This window comes from Penicillium manginii (assembly GCF_028828005.1).
Source record: "Penicillium manginii strain IBT 31320 chromosome Unknown utg000002l:1.0-5564898.0:1.0-5567710.0, whole genome shotgun sequence".
Lineage (NCBI taxonomy): Eukaryota > Fungi > Ascomycota > Eurotiomycetes > Eurotiales > Aspergillaceae > Penicillium > Penicillium manginii.
The window spans coordinates 4,813,812-4,828,222 of NW_026643103.1; the positions used below are offsets into that span (position 1 = coordinate 4,813,812).

Here is a 14,411-nt window from a genome sequence, read left to right on the forward strand (position 1 = left end):
AAGGAGTGCCCGCCTAGAGAGATATGCGCCTTTAAATACAGAGGCTAGATTAGATGGAATCTTATTTGTACAGGTTGAATTGGTATGATACAATAATCCATGGATATGTCCAGAAAAAAAAGAAAAAGGTTAATGTACAGTATTGGACCAGTGTCCAAATACCAAGTCTGCCCAATGGTGTTGAAATACCAAGCTCCGGTGAACAGCTCCACTTCATAGAGTGCTGTCCATAAAGGACTTCAATCGTGAACTATCCTTGGTCGCAATGAAATATGTGCCGCCAACGTCGGTCCAACTGACGCTATTGGACCAATAGTTCTTTTGCTGGACCTTGAGGAGGTTGATGGGAGAGTTGAGGTTGCGCGACTGGATCTTATGGCCAGCTGGGACGAATGACTTGAGGGAAACAATACGGCAGCCCTCCTTCATATCCAAGAAATGATTGATCAGCTCGTTGTTAAGCTGTGGCGTAAATGCTTGATTGTTAATCAGGATCACATCGGCGCGCTTAAGAACGCTAACGATGCTCTCTTGTTCCAAGAAATCACCCCGAACAAGATGCGTCTTACCAGGTGCGATACCCCAGAGCCGGCAGCGGGCCTTGAACTCAGACTGCTGGAGCTCTGCCAAATCGCATGCATTGTTCATCATCTCGCAGCCCCAGCTCTCACAGCCGATTTCAAGAGCAGCCTGGAGAACCACATTTCCAACTCCAGAGCCGAGATCGACAAACACTTGGCCGGACTTGAGCTTCGTTTCCTTGAAGATGTTGCTGATGAATCGGGGGAGAAGTTCGCCGTACACATTATCCGTGCCGTTCTCATATTGCCGGAGGGATTCGACTCGAGGGGACACCGTGCGCGCATATGTTTGGTTGAGAATTCGCTCTACCCAGGGTAGATCTATCCGCTGTGTCGCATCCAGCTGCTTCGCAATACTGCCGGAAATCCTCAACTTCTCAATAGCCTTGTTGTAATCCCCCACCGCGTCTCGGAACTGGGTCTCCGAGGCGACTGCCAGCGCTCGGCGCAGCCTTCGTCGGATTCCGGTTGTCTCATCATTGAATTCGTCGGCCTCTTCGCTCGGAATATAGTTATCGGAAACAGTTTCGATGACCTGTACAATGTCGTCGATGGGCCGGAAATCGCCGCTGTCTCGAGGAGAGACACAGTCGAATCTGCACGGTGAAATAAAAAGAACTTGTAAGCGCAATTCGGGACCAAATTATACCACGGGTGTCCATACCTCTCTTTTTGCGATGCACTTGGGTACTGCAGAAGAATCTCCCTGACCGTTTCGGCACCAAACGCCGGCTTGAATGACCCTGGTTTCTGTGTCGATGTAATATCGGTCGCATGCACCATTTTGAACGGCCGACTTCCCTCCTCCGAAAATGCCTTCGCCGAGCGCACGCGACGTTCCGGGTCAGGCTCCGCACTGGCGCTGGTTTTCGCACGCTTCCGTACTTCGAACGAGGCGTCACTATCGCTGGCATCATCGTCACTGGAAAGTCGTTGCTCGGGGGTTGGACGCTTCCGCACGCGCGTTGGGGTATTCAGTCGTTTAGAGGGGCGGGCATCGGGATCACTCGAGACAGATCGGGCCGCATGAGTCTTTCGAGATCGCTCCGACGAGGATTGGACTCGAGGGGACCGGGGTTTCGGGGTGTTGGGAGCCGATTTTGCCGGAGCTGGTCGCGTCTGAACAACTTTGCGAATCTGGTTCTTCTGTGGCTGCAGAGAGAAGGCCCCTCCATTCTGGAACTGATCAAAGAACCCCATGGGGATGGAATGTGCGTGAAAAATGTACTGTATGAACCAAAAAAGTAACAAATAAAAGGACTAATGTATGCGCAAAAACATGAGGGCGTATGTATGGTCGGAGTTGAAGAGAGGAAGATCGGAGGAGCCTCAGTAAAAAGAGGAAAGAGGGTCGAAATGGGGCGCAGGGAAAGCGCGATCGATAAGCGGAGCGCCACTCGCCAAGCCCGCTTGCCGTGACTCCGAGGAACTACTGCACTCACTACATTGTACAACTACATAGTATAACACTAGTCAATACTAGTACACAGGGTATCACAATGACATTCCGTCGACTATGTACTAAAGATACATCTAGGACTTGTTCTTCTTCTTCTTTGCCAATCTCTTTTCCGCACGAATATCCTTCTTCATACGTGCATCAACAATCTTGTACTTGCCCTTGACGCCCTTAGGACGACCGGAGATACCACGGTTGGTACCCTTGGCCACAACTAGCTTGACCTGCTGCTTGGGCTTCTTCTTGGTAGCCCGGCTCATCATCCTGGTGATGGCCGCCGACTTGTCTCGCTCGCTGAGCGCTTCGTCCTCTGCCAACAGAGCGGACTTCTTGCGCAATTTCTCGAGCCTTTGCGCCGCCTTGAACTTCTTGCGACCCTTGGCTTCCATCACCTTCTTGATGGGACGGGCATTGATGGCGCGCAGCTTCTCCTTGATAGCGGCGGAAGCGGCGGCGGTGATGGGCCGATTGGGCTTGCTGTGTTGACCCTCGTCGTCCATGAACCAATCAGGCAGACCGTCGACGTCCCGGAAGGAGAAGCGGTTGAAACCATCGTCAATAAGATCAGACGACTTCTTCTCACCAGTCGCCATTGACTGGGCCAAAGCCATAGCCTCGGCTGTAATGATATCGATGTCTGTAGATCCAAAGTTAGAAAGGCATGCGCGTCAAGTGTTTAGCGTGAGAACTCACCAAGTTGGCCGTTGGGTTTCCGAGGCTCTTCGAATTCCACAGGCTCTTCATCTGAATCAACCCATTCCTCCTCGGATTTCTTGGAGGGCTTCTTCTCCTTCTTGTTCTTCTTGGATGGCTTTTCTTGCACTTCAACTTCATCCATATCGGTGTCTTCATCCTCCTCCTCCTCCTCCTCCTCCTCCTCCTCCTCCTCCTCCTCCTCGTCTTCTTCCTCATCTTCGTCCATTCCCTGGAAGATGTCTTGGTCGAAGAAGATGGAGGCGTTATTTGATAGGCTTCCAGCTTGAGGGGCATCGTTCACAGCGGCAGCCGACTCCGAGTTTTCATTCTCTTCCTCATCGTCGCTCTGATTATCCTCTGAGAAACCATCCCACTCATCAGTCTCGTAAGGCTTTCGTGCCTTCTTGGCACGAAGCTTCGTGTCTCTGTCCTCCATGCGATCTTGGTATTGGTCGTACATGTTATCAAGCTCTCTCTCGAGACGGTCGCCATCGTCATCACTCTCCTCGTCGTCTTCATCTTCTTCTTCCTCGCTCTCGCTTTCATCAGGAAGATCACGCGCATTGACGACAGCATCACGAGCACCTGCTCGATCCACTCTTTTCAAGGAGAAAGTGCTGTCTGAGCCTCCGAGGCCAACTTGCTCCATACCAATATCCATCGGCGTAGTCATGTGCATTTGCAAGCGCACGATATCCTTTCGTTTCTTGGCATTTTCCTTGCGCCTTTCCTTCTTCTCCCGGGTGGTTTCGTTCTGGCGCATGCGCTGAAGGTCTTCCTGGATCGCCAATTCTTCATCCATCGGGGCGACTTCCGCGACCTCCTCGGCATCATTGTCCTCTGACTTCTTCTTCAACGCAAGACCAAACTTCTCACGGACCTTGATGCGCCATCGAAGCAGGTTTCGAAATTCCTTCTTTCCAAGAACCTTGAGATCCTCACAGCAGGTTTTGATTTCTTCTGTAGTCTCCTCCAACCTGTTCAAAGTCTGCATTGCGAGATCTCCACCAATTGGTTGTTGGAAGCTGAGTTTGTTGTAGGTGCCAAGGATAGCGATAGGGTCTGTAGTGTTGATGAACTCGGTCGCCTCGATTTCTTTGAACTGGGTGTAGTCTCCTTCTTCGTAACCATCACGCTTACGCTTCTTCACTTCGGGGTTGAAGACCTTGGCTTCGTGGTTAGGAGTTGGGGCGGAGAGTTCGGCGAAAACATATTTGGGGTCAAGGAACTTGGGATCGAGGCGCTTAGGGGCCTTGTAGCCACGGCAAACGACGAAAATTTCGGCAGACACGTTACGGGAAGAAGGAGGCTTGGTAGCCTCAACCGATGTGAAGAGCTGCTTGAACACCCACAGCAAAGGGTTGTAGTCCTTGGAACGGAAAACCTTGGTGACGAAAGTTCCGCCCTCAGCCAAAAACTCCGCGGCCAGCTTCATCGACTCAAGGACCAGCTCCGCCTGAGAGAAGGCATCTTGGACCCAAGCGGAACCGACATTGGGCGCACCATCGTGAATGACAGTGTCTGCTTTCCAATGTTTGACATGAGACCGAATGGTAGCGCGGCACTTGTCCGTTGTGATATCGCTTTGGAAGGTAATGACTCGAGGAATGGGCTTGATCGGAGCGAGATCGACACCAATGATGATACTCTGGTTAGGCATGCATTCTGCCGCCACTTGACACCAACCCTGGAGGCTTTGTTAGAACTGGAGTCCGAAGGATGATGAGATGGAGAAGATTCTTGTTCTGGGAACTTACACCAGGCGCAGCACACAAATCGATCAGGACCTTACTCTTCTCCAAGAATCCATACTTCTTGTTCAATTGAACAAGCTTGAAAGCAGCACGCGATCGGTAGCCCTTCTCCTTGGCCAGCCGATACCATTTATCCAAACGACCTTTTCCGTGCTTTGAAGCAGTCAGTACAGATGCTCACCAGATAGATGAGGGAGAAAGAGCACATACCTTCTTCTGGATCGCCATTTTGAGGTACAGGCGGTCTTACAAAAGACCAGTCTGCCGTAAATGTACAGAGAAAAAAAAAGGGCGACAGAGAGTGTATACCATCCAGACCAGCGGCGCCGCAGAAAAAAAAAAGTCGACCATGGTTCACCGCCTTGGTGCCTGAGGCCAGCACCCCAGGAACCAGGCCGCCATGTGACGTGATATCAGACATTGAACCCCAGTCGCCGTGGCGCCTTTGTAGCTCTTGCTCGGCCTTACCTTTTTTGAGAGCCCTTCCGTTCTTGTTTGTATCAAAGATCGCTGCCTTCGATGTTACTACACCCGCTTCCATGACGCCAAAGGGATCGCGCAAGAGAGTGAAGCCCAGTCCCTCTGGCGCGGACTCACCGTCCCCCGCGGCACCAAGAAATGCTGGCCGAGACCGTTCGGACTCTCAGCCCTCAGGACGTGCGGTATGCTTAGGACCTCAAAATCACAATCTCTTCTAGTTTCATCACTAATGGGACTTATCTACTTAGAGTTGGTATCCAGGATCCTGGTCGACCGTCTCACGAACCTCCAAGGCAGCTCCGGTTACCGAGGTTGCCCGTGAGAGCATATCGGTCGCGCAGAACGTAGCGTCCGGCATCGCCGAATCCACAACCTCCCTTCTCGATAACCCCAGACATAGTCGACATCCTTCTTTCCAGCTGACCAAAAAGGCGGGAAACTCGACCAGATCTTTACCTGCTGATGTGACTACAACCCGACTAAACATTGCATCTGATGGTACGGCCTCTACAACTGCTTTGAATAACATCGCCACATCTACTCCCACCGGGGCATCTACGCCAAATAAAGAAGCATCCGGTGAAGGACCTGGGAAACCGGCAGAGAAAGCAACATCTGACCATCAACACGATATTACCACTCAAGCCGAACCTCCCACGTCGCACGCCGAAGAGACCACCTCCACCGAGCAGGCGAGCGGATGGCTATCGTGGATATATAGACCTATTCCGACCGAAAAAGACACCGCTGATGGGCCTGAACCCGCAGAGGCAACGCAAGAACAGCCCGATAAAGCTGGTCCGGACCCGGCTGCGCAACAGACGAACGAATCAGGGAACCAGCAGGAGCCGGAGCCGGAGCCGGAGCACGCACCAGACCAGTCAATCAATACACCACAGGCCAGTCCAAACGCTCATAAACGGTCTTGGCTGCAGATGTGGTACGGGTCGGCGCCCTCAACCAGGCCAGCGGAACCGCCAACAGAATTAGCTCAAGGATCCCAATCGCACACTACCAATCCATCGAACGAAGACGTGGATATGGCGCCCAAGGACCTTCCAGAAAGTTCTTCCCAGGTAAATTCAAATGAACAGCCACAGCCGCCTGCTGGGGCCACGAAAGCATCCGGGTGGTCGTTCTGGTCCAAAGAACCCTCTAAAGGGGCAGAACCATCAAAGCCGCAAGAGGTCGAGGCAGTTGAAGCAACACTGGACCAAAATACACCGCCACGGCCGACATCTCTCGGACCTAGCCCAGACTCTCATGTCAATATCACTAAAAAGGGAAGCCTGAAAGTGAAGTTGACCAAGGATGGACAAGTGAAAGATGGTGCCGTGCCTGTCGTTGAAACCACATCTGCAAATACCATAGCACCCACTGAGCCTCAACCAGCAGATACTTCTGCTTCGAAACAATTGCAGAAAATTCTGCCAAATCAGGTCCTTCCACGTTTCGAAGAAACATATACATTGGAAGAGTCACCCTCCCTATTTCAGACTCTAGGCCGAATCTTGCATTACAGCAAAGGGCCAGAGCACAGGCACGTTGCTCGTGTCAAGGAACCCCCCTCGCATCAAACGTGCTCTAGCCATTGGTGTCCATGGCTACTTCCCCGCCCCGGTGATTCGAAGCGTACTCGGTCAACCCACTGGAACATCCATTCGGTTTTCTAACATGGCAGCCGAGGCCATAACCAAATGGACAGCCGACCACGGCTACTCTTGCGAAGTAGAAAAGATCGCACTAGAAGGCGAGGGGCGCATTGCTGATCGAGTGGACCTATTGTGGAAGCTTCTTCTGAACTGGATGGAAGAGATCCGCAAAGCCGATTTCATCCTCGTGGCCTGTCACAGTCAAGGAGTGCCGGTCTCTATAATGCTTGTGGCTAAGCTCATATCTTTTGGTTGCCTCGATGCCAGTCGGGTAGGCATCTGTGCCATGGCCGGTGTTAATATGGGGCCCTTCTCCTCCTATCGGTCTCGATGGATCAGTGGATCTGCCGGTGAACTTTTCGAATTTGAGCTTCCATCTAGCAAAGTCTCCAAAGACTACGAAGCTGCCCTACAATGTGCTCTCGATTTCGGCGTCCGCATATCTTATGTTGGAAGTATAGATGACCAGCTTGTTTCTCTAGAGGTATGATTGAGTCCACAGGCGTCTCCGGCAAATCTTTCTGACCGAAGTTTACAGTCTTCCTTATTTTCTCCCATTGCTCACCCATATATTTATCGTTCCGTCTTTGTAGACGGCAGGGTCCATGCCCCAAGCTTGTGAGTCCAATATCCTAGACCTGCGATTCTATATGATTCTAACCATCTTGATTTAGCTTGTCACACCTTGTCGGCTTCGCTCTCAAACTACGGAATCTCGGCGTTCCGGATCACGGTCTCATTCGTGAACTCAGCGGCCCTCTTGCCGGCAGCCTCTACACCGGCGATGGTCATTCTCGCTTGTACGACGATGAAGTTGTCTACTAGTAAGTTTCTAATTGAAATAATAAAAGGTCGACCTCTTCGCTAACTGATTTGCCCCATCTTAGCATGGCAATTCAATTTGCTCTCGAAACATCCAGTGTCCCAGATGCAACACTCAACATCAAACGATCTACTAGTCCCTTGGTTCCAGCAAACCCATACATCCTCCCCTTCGCCATGCGGGGTCTTCTCGAGGAGGAACATGTCCGGCGCCAACTACATGATGAAACAATGGAGCTTCTCCGCCAATTCGATGACTGGAAACCTTCCAGTAAGGTCTTGAAGGATGTCAAGTTCCGACTTGAGGGTATTAGATCGAAGCTGTAGGTAGGTAGCTTTGGGCATTCCTAGCTACCTACCTGCCAATTTAGGTAGGATTTCGTTTTTTTTCTTTGTTATTCTTTTTGATTGGTACGATATTCAGCGTTGGGGCAATTTAGCGAAACATTCTAGAGGAAATAAACAGATCCTTGCTTTTCATTTTCTCGATATATTTATTGGAAATCTTCAAGTTGGTTGCTTATGCTAAATGCTATGGGTAGAGGGGTAGTTTTCCCGATCGTATACCTACCTAGGTAGGTAGTACTTCAAGTCGTGTTTTTGCGTTATGTATATGTGCACTCCAGGTCTTGTCCTGTCTTGTGGTGGCGTTGTGAGGTACGTGTGCCAGTGCGTGTGTGAATGATATTAAAGAATTCCGGGATAGATACATGAAGTCATAAGCCTCGAAGAAGCCCCTGAAACAAGAGGATATTGCAAGCTATGCAGAGTGTCGATAATAGTCGATGTCGCTGAGTGAAGAGAGAGAAAAGAAGACGTTTTTCGCAGAAAATGCAACAGAGAAGAAGCGGAAAGTATTCCGATTAAATGGAAGCGAGAGGGAACGCCGTTTGATATGCACCTTGGATTTCATCTTGTGATAAGGGTTAGCGGTTTGGTTGATCAGTGCACTGAGGGGGCAGAAAAAGATACCTCTCATCCCATCTAACGCCTCGAAAGCATCGGAGTAATTTGATACAGCTGTTATGATCCGCTCCAGGCCATTCCGTAGTTCTTTGACGAGCTGATCGGTTGATTCGGCTGCGATTTCGCTTTCGGAATCGGGCGATATTTGCTTCGACACGCGGGCTTTGTAAAATATCATGAACATGGCGTAGCTACTTTGCATTAGACAGCAGGCGAAAGAAGGCATTGTGCGGGGGAGTGGGCGGTTCGACTGGTGCTCTTGCTGACGAGTCTCTGTTAGAGGTTGTGGATATGGAAGACCCTCGAACATGCGGGAGATGGTCAAAGCGGCTTGGAGGCATATCTTAGCGGAGTGTTGAGGGCTATATGGGAACCCTGTTGCGAAGGGGAATTGAGGGTACTGTGGGACTTCGGGGTGGATGTCGGAAGAGGTGGAGGAGTCGGATGGGGTCATGTATTCTGCCGACGAGGCACGCTGGAATTGGTCAAGGTTGCTGCAAGAGCAGCCAACGTTGTTGACTCCATTTCCTTGGTGTGGTGGAGAAATTTTGACCTCGTGTGGTGGATTGCTTGGATCGGCGGCGGTTAAATCGCAATGTCGTTTGATGAAGATGGGGATGTCGGAGAAAGCTCGTAATCGGTGTGCTTTGATTTGAGCACTGTAATGTATGGATTAGGGGCGCAATTAAAAAACTCGAAGGTTGTAATACATACCTCGAGAGTTTGATTCTTGATATTGATCGAATACTTTGGGCGGTAATTGTTTCGCGGCCATCGCCAAAGTCTGACTCTGGAGAGATCATGGGTGACATATCCATCTGGGCGAGAACGGATGTGGTCCAGGAGTCAAGCTGTTGCATCCTTTCATACATGTAGTGCATGCCTGATTGGGAATAGAGAGCCTTGTTGAGGTCAACAATGAATGAGGTGGCCGATACCAACACTTGTTGGGCTTGCATTAAGATAGACCATCCCTAAAGATGTAAGTTAGTCGATATGTTTGTGTAATAAATTAAATGGGGACGGAAGTCACAACGTACTTCAGCATCAGCAGCAAATCGAGGGTATGGCGTTGAGAATTGAGGATCATTGATGACTATTGTGGGTGGCTATTCTCATGTTAGCTAGTGGCGATACTTGGTAAGTAGCGGTGACATATACGTACAGTCGTACTGACTATAGACCCTTGGATGACACAGTAGTACTAAGATGGTGTTAGAACTCGACACAAATGGTAAAACGGGAATGGGAACAACGAACTGTCATCCACCATGCTCTCCGGCGGGCCTCGGAAAACCCATTGTCCTCTACGGAACAATGGAGTGACTTGTCCAGGGCAAGTGCTAGAGCTTGACCAGCACGGTACCTCATCTTTAACATATTCCCTCGCTGTGAATACTCATACACCGAAAGGACAAGTAGGGCAAGAACAGTTTCTAGATCTTCGGGGGTCCGAGGATGTAATCTCTCGCGATCGACAGAAGGACGTGCAGTGGACAAGGCTTGACCCGGGTCAGTTGATGAGATCTCAAGGTCACATTCTGACTCGATGATTGAGTTTGCGAGTTGCGCGAAAGCATGCGCGTAGGTCCGGCGCTGGAGAACTGATGCGGGGGAAGACGGTTCTGGATCCCGAGGATGAGGGATCAGAGCAAGAATTGCAGAAATAGCCATGCTCAATGGCGAGCGAGGCTTATACATCATGAGTGGCTCTGGTGACGAATTGGATGAAGATATGTTGAACTGCAACGGGCGATCTTGATATTGCGGTGATGCGCGTGGTGGTAAAATGGGGAAATAGCAATGAATGAAATCATAATAGGCATTCAATCTGACAATCGTTGTTAGATAGTTGTGGGTCAGAAGACGACCGGGGGAAAGCATACATTTCTGGTTCACTGCCGTAGGTTCTCACCAGACACTGGGTGGTACTTAATGGGGATGGAATCGGGCCCATGTGAACATGAGATGTGCTATCATCGCCCGTGAAGTAGCCTTGGAACATCGAGGCCACCTGTGGGAAATCTAGATGACGCAACCCTGCACCTGGCAGAGAGAGGACATCGATTTGGGTAAACATGCCCGGGGCTGCAGAGCCGTCAGTGGGTTGTGACATACTAGTAGTATAAGGTAAGACATATTAACATACACTCTTCGAGGTCCGCCGAGGATACATCCACATAGGACTCATCTCGTGGTAGTTCCTCGTCCGGTGAGGGCGATGGCGACAGCTTCTGCTTCTTTTTGCGTGGACCGCCTCTTTTACTGGGCAGGTAGCCACATTTGCGACCTTTGTCGAGGCACTAAACAAGCAAAGTTGGTTAGTAGATGGCCCCGCGCGAGTAGTGTAAACAAGCGAGCATCAAACGATTCCCAAAGGAGTCTAGAACGTGGAATGGGAGGGGGAAATACTAGGGATATACAAAAGAAATTCCAGTATGACATGGCATAGTGGAAACTTCAAGCGACTCACTCACATTTGAACAGCAAGGCTGCTGGCCACCGCATCGTGTTCTAGAAGCGCGACTAGAAAAATGGGGAAGGTTAGCAAACTTGAAGACCGGTAGTGAGAGGGTGACGAGATTGTATTACCAAGGCAAACAGGCGACTTTGACTGGGGGTTTGGCGAACTTCTTACGAACCGGTCGAGGCGCGGTCGAAGCAAGCCCCCCCTCGTGGTGAAAAGTGTCGGACATGGCGAATCACACGGCCGGAATGGAGATGACTGGAGAAGGAGTTGGAGATGAGCGATGGATCCCCCTCGAGGAGCAGACCAGTCTAGCTTTGCTCGGAATCGAGTTGGTAATTTAACCCTCGTTTTTCTTGTTCTTTTTTTCTTTAAAATGCTCGTAGGACTTGAAGGGACCCTGGAGCCAAGAAAACAATTCAAGATCGGCTCAGTCAGCGCGCGCTGAGGAAAGAAGAAGAGCTTTGATATACAGATGCGGTGCGCTGATTGCTCGATCGTTGAGGCAAATCCCGAGGCGTGGAGTTTCGGGATTTGCTCTGCGGTGATCCAGACGCCCGCAATTTGTCAACGTTTGATTATTCCTAATATGCCCACGAACCGCTGGGGATTGTCAAGCATTGGTATGCATGCAAGGTATGAATGGTCCTTATATGCTACCTCTTACCACTGACAGTAGATAGTGTGCCAGTGGTAATATGGATAATATTTCTTTGTTCCATAATGGCGGGACTCTCCAGGGCTGTTTCTACTTCTAGCAGCTTAGGTAATCTTACTAGTACTAGTATTTAATTTTAATTTCTTTTTTCTCTTTTGGGCTTCTCCGGTTTTACCGGATCACGTGGCATGGGTGGCACGATGGGAAAAACTCATGGTAATAAGATGTACTCCATAACTAGTCTAAGAATAAGCATGAATTAGAATGGTCATGCTGTCTCTGAACTCATCACAATACCTAGGTAATCGTCCAGGCTCAAGTGGAGCCCGCTAGGGATAGGAATATGCAGCAAATAGTACCAAGCACGGAATACGGTCCGAGTACATTTACAGAACTAGTCTGAGATACGATCAACTAGTGACTCAGCTATACACTAGTATACCTCGGTGCTCTAAGTATGGCATACATGAGCACCTACTATCATATGGATACTACTAGTAGTATCTAAATAGTTCAAGTGGCAATGGGTACTTATGCACTTCAAGTTCCAAGGTTGTAGTAGAGGATTACAGAAACTCGTTACAAGTATGGACTCATGAATATAGAAATTCATTATAAAATGTCAAATGATAATGTAGGATAGTAGGGTAGTAAATGTAAATGTAATTGTAATTGTAAACGTATGTATGTATGTATGTATGTCATTGCTCATTCCTTCCATCCTGCTCCGCCAAGGCGAACCTGCGCGTCACAGAACGAGGTTTCATGGGTAGGCCTTACTGCCAGTCGTCGTTAATCGAATGCCTGTCACATACCGCACACTGTCCCAAACACTCTCCGGTACTTTGGTTGGTAGTTTATGGCCCTTCAACAGCTGGTCGATCAACCACATTCCAACCACAAATTCTTCTTTCGTCAGCAACCCGATGCGCTGGTGATCCACGAGCTCCCACACTTGCTCCAGCATGGCGGGTGGCAAGCGGCTGCGCGACCAGATCTCCCGCACAACAAGGTTCAACACCATGTCCGCAGGTTGCGCTCGTCGTTCTCCGCCATTGCCCCACCCAGGAGGGATGAGCAACCCCTTGTTCGAGGCCCAAACCCCCTCATAGCGTTTACGTTCCTTCTCCGTCACCTCCCGACGCCATCGTTTCCGATCTCCTTCGTGATGTTTGTGCGGGTGTTTGTGGATCAAATGCATTCTAGACCGGTGGCGGTCTTCGGCTTCGTCGGCTTTCGGCATGCCGCGCAGAGTCTGTGGCATGCCCTTGGGTGGACTTGGCGTCCTTGAAAGATCGCTCTTCGGTGAAGGCGCTAGCTGCTGTAAGAGGGACCGAGATCGTGCCCGCCGCCGTTGTGGGGGAGGTGGTGGAGCCAATTTGGATACGGGGGATGCTCGAGCCGATGCCAAGGAGGATGCGACAATGGCATTGGATAGAGCTTCCTCGGTCATGCCGCCCGATTCATGTATCGCGCTCGAGTTACTGTTGTGTGATGCCACCGACATAGACCCCATACTTGGGGTGTTCGCGCGAACCAAGGATCCACCACCGGCCCCGACCGGCTTCTTTTTGATCGACCCGGCCACGGACACGATGGAGGACGCAGAGGAGAGACCGGTGGGGGTTCGCGGAGGAAGCGTTGGTTTGAAATCTTCGGTGGGCACAGCTGGGGACCGAGGCGTAATAGAAGGATGAGGGCTCGGGGCTGCGGAATATACACTGCTCGCTCTGGAGACACTGCTTGTTTTGGATTGGGCAGACAGCGGGCGCCGGATCGTAGATTCGAGACCGATGTTTGGAGGGTCATCCTGAAGCATACTATCCACAGGGCTTTTGATCGGAGGAGTAGGTCGAATTGGGGTTGGTGAGCGTAGCTCTCGTCGTTCTTCGGCGGGTCGGGATGGCGGCGCTGCTCTGCTGGCACTGCGCATCGCTCCGAGCCTTGCGGCAGCAGTGGCGGAGGATGCCTCCTGTCTCCTATCGGGTGATCGCGACGCAGCAAGACGGGCAGCGATCTGTTCGGGCCCGGGGGATAGTGATGATGGGGATGGGGATGTTCGTCCTCTCACGCGAGATTCGCTAGTTGGCGGGGATAGGGAATTTGTTGTCAACCTTCCAATCTTGTCGCGCACGGAGCCGACTTCAGGACCAGGGTCGGAATCCATATTTGAACGATTAGATTCTGCATGACGATTCCAGCTACTAGCCACGGCGGCAGCAGCAGCAGCAGATGGGGCTTTGTTCACGGTAGACGATGGACGGGACTGTTGAAAGGCGATGGAGGCGCCTTGTAGCGCGGAGGCATTTCGGGAGGACGGGGAAGATAACCGCGGATTCGCGGCGATCTCGCCATTCATGGAAGCAAGCTCCGCCAAAGACAATGTTTGAAGAGACCAAGTCACGCCACGGTGATGGGAGAGAAGAACAGGAGGGGGGCGTTGCAGTGCAGGAAAAGGACAAGGACAATGACGAGTTCTCCACCAGCGGCGCGTGCACGGGACTGCTGAGCGAGCTTTACTAGTTAGTACTGTACTTCTTTCTCGGTCTCTCTTCAATGGACAACCATACTCAGTGGATAATACGGAGACCAGAGACGAACCTTCTCGCCTTAATGACTCAGATACAGTTTATTTTTCAGGGCTTCCAGCTGCAACCTACTGAAACCTAAATCACATCTGGTAGCCCCACGATGATCCCGGCGGTTTTTGGTTAACCCCAGATTTCCCCTCGATCAAATTTAACCGAGCCGGCCCCGTTTAGATTGAAGACCCAATCGTGTGTGGTCCCAGCCTTTCCCAAGGGTTCTCCGCAGCGCTGCGCGTGGGTCGATTTATTATACCCTGTCCCCAGGACATTCCCCTGCTCTTCCCTCCT

General features: G+C 50.9%; 5 protein-coding genes across 5 annotated transcripts; 1 reads left to right on the forward strand and 4 right to left on the reverse strand.

Annotated features, from left to right (window-relative positions):
* Nucleotides 1-213: 213 nt before the first annotated feature.
* Nucleotides 214-1,781, reverse strand: dot1 (histone methyltransferase DOT1; the record flags this gene model as incomplete). Its single annotated transcript, XM_057099747.1, has 2 exons — nucleotides 214-1,177; nucleotides 1,246-1,781. The coding sequence occupies 2 exons, from the start codon at nucleotides 1,779-1,781 to the stop codon at nucleotides 214-216; spliced, it is 1,500 nt and encodes a 499-aa protein (XP_056964883.1).
* A 333-nt stretch (nucleotides 1,782-2,114) lies between these two features.
* Nucleotides 2,115-4,718, reverse strand: spb1 (rRNA methyltransferase spb1; the record flags this gene model as incomplete). Its single annotated transcript, XM_057099748.1, has 4 exons — nucleotides 2,115-2,677; nucleotides 2,734-4,423; nucleotides 4,494-4,643; nucleotides 4,701-4,718. 4 exons carry the CDS (start codon nucleotides 4,716-4,718, stop codon nucleotides 2,115-2,117), a joined length of 2,421 nt encoding a protein of 806 aa, XP_056964884.1.
* A 311-nt stretch (nucleotides 4,719-5,029) lies between these two features.
* On the forward strand, nucleotides 5,030-7,771 carry N7533_003099 (uncharacterized protein; the record flags this gene model as incomplete). Its single annotated transcript, XM_057099749.1, has 6 exons — nucleotides 5,030-5,152; nucleotides 5,219-6,409; nucleotides 6,474-7,106; nucleotides 7,161-7,240; nucleotides 7,297-7,446; nucleotides 7,510-7,771. The coding sequence occupies 6 exons, from the start codon at nucleotides 5,030-5,032 to the stop codon at nucleotides 7,769-7,771; spliced, it is 2,439 nt and encodes an 812-aa protein (XP_056964885.1).
* Nucleotides 7,772-8,307: 536 nt separating this feature from the next.
* N7533_003100 (uncharacterized protein) lies at nucleotides 8,308-11,106 on the reverse strand (the record flags this gene model as incomplete). Its single annotated transcript, XM_057099750.1, has 10 exons — nucleotides 8,308-8,357; nucleotides 8,417-9,069; nucleotides 9,125-9,384; nucleotides 9,451-9,519; nucleotides 9,576-9,614; nucleotides 9,671-10,241; nucleotides 10,297-10,498; nucleotides 10,560-10,713; nucleotides 10,888-10,936; nucleotides 11,003-11,106. 10 exons carry the CDS (start codon nucleotides 11,104-11,106, stop codon nucleotides 8,308-8,310), a joined length of 2,151 nt encoding a protein of 716 aa, XP_056964886.1.
* A 1,192-nt stretch (nucleotides 11,107-12,298) lies between these two features.
* On the reverse strand, nucleotides 12,299-13,894 carry irs4 (the record flags this gene model as incomplete). Its single annotated transcript, XM_057099751.1, has 1 exon — nucleotides 12,299-13,894. The coding sequence occupies one exon, from the start codon at nucleotides 13,892-13,894 to the stop codon at nucleotides 12,299-12,301; it is 1,596 nt and encodes a 531-aa protein (XP_056964887.1).
* Between the last annotated feature and the right edge of the window lie 517 nt (nucleotides 13,895-14,411).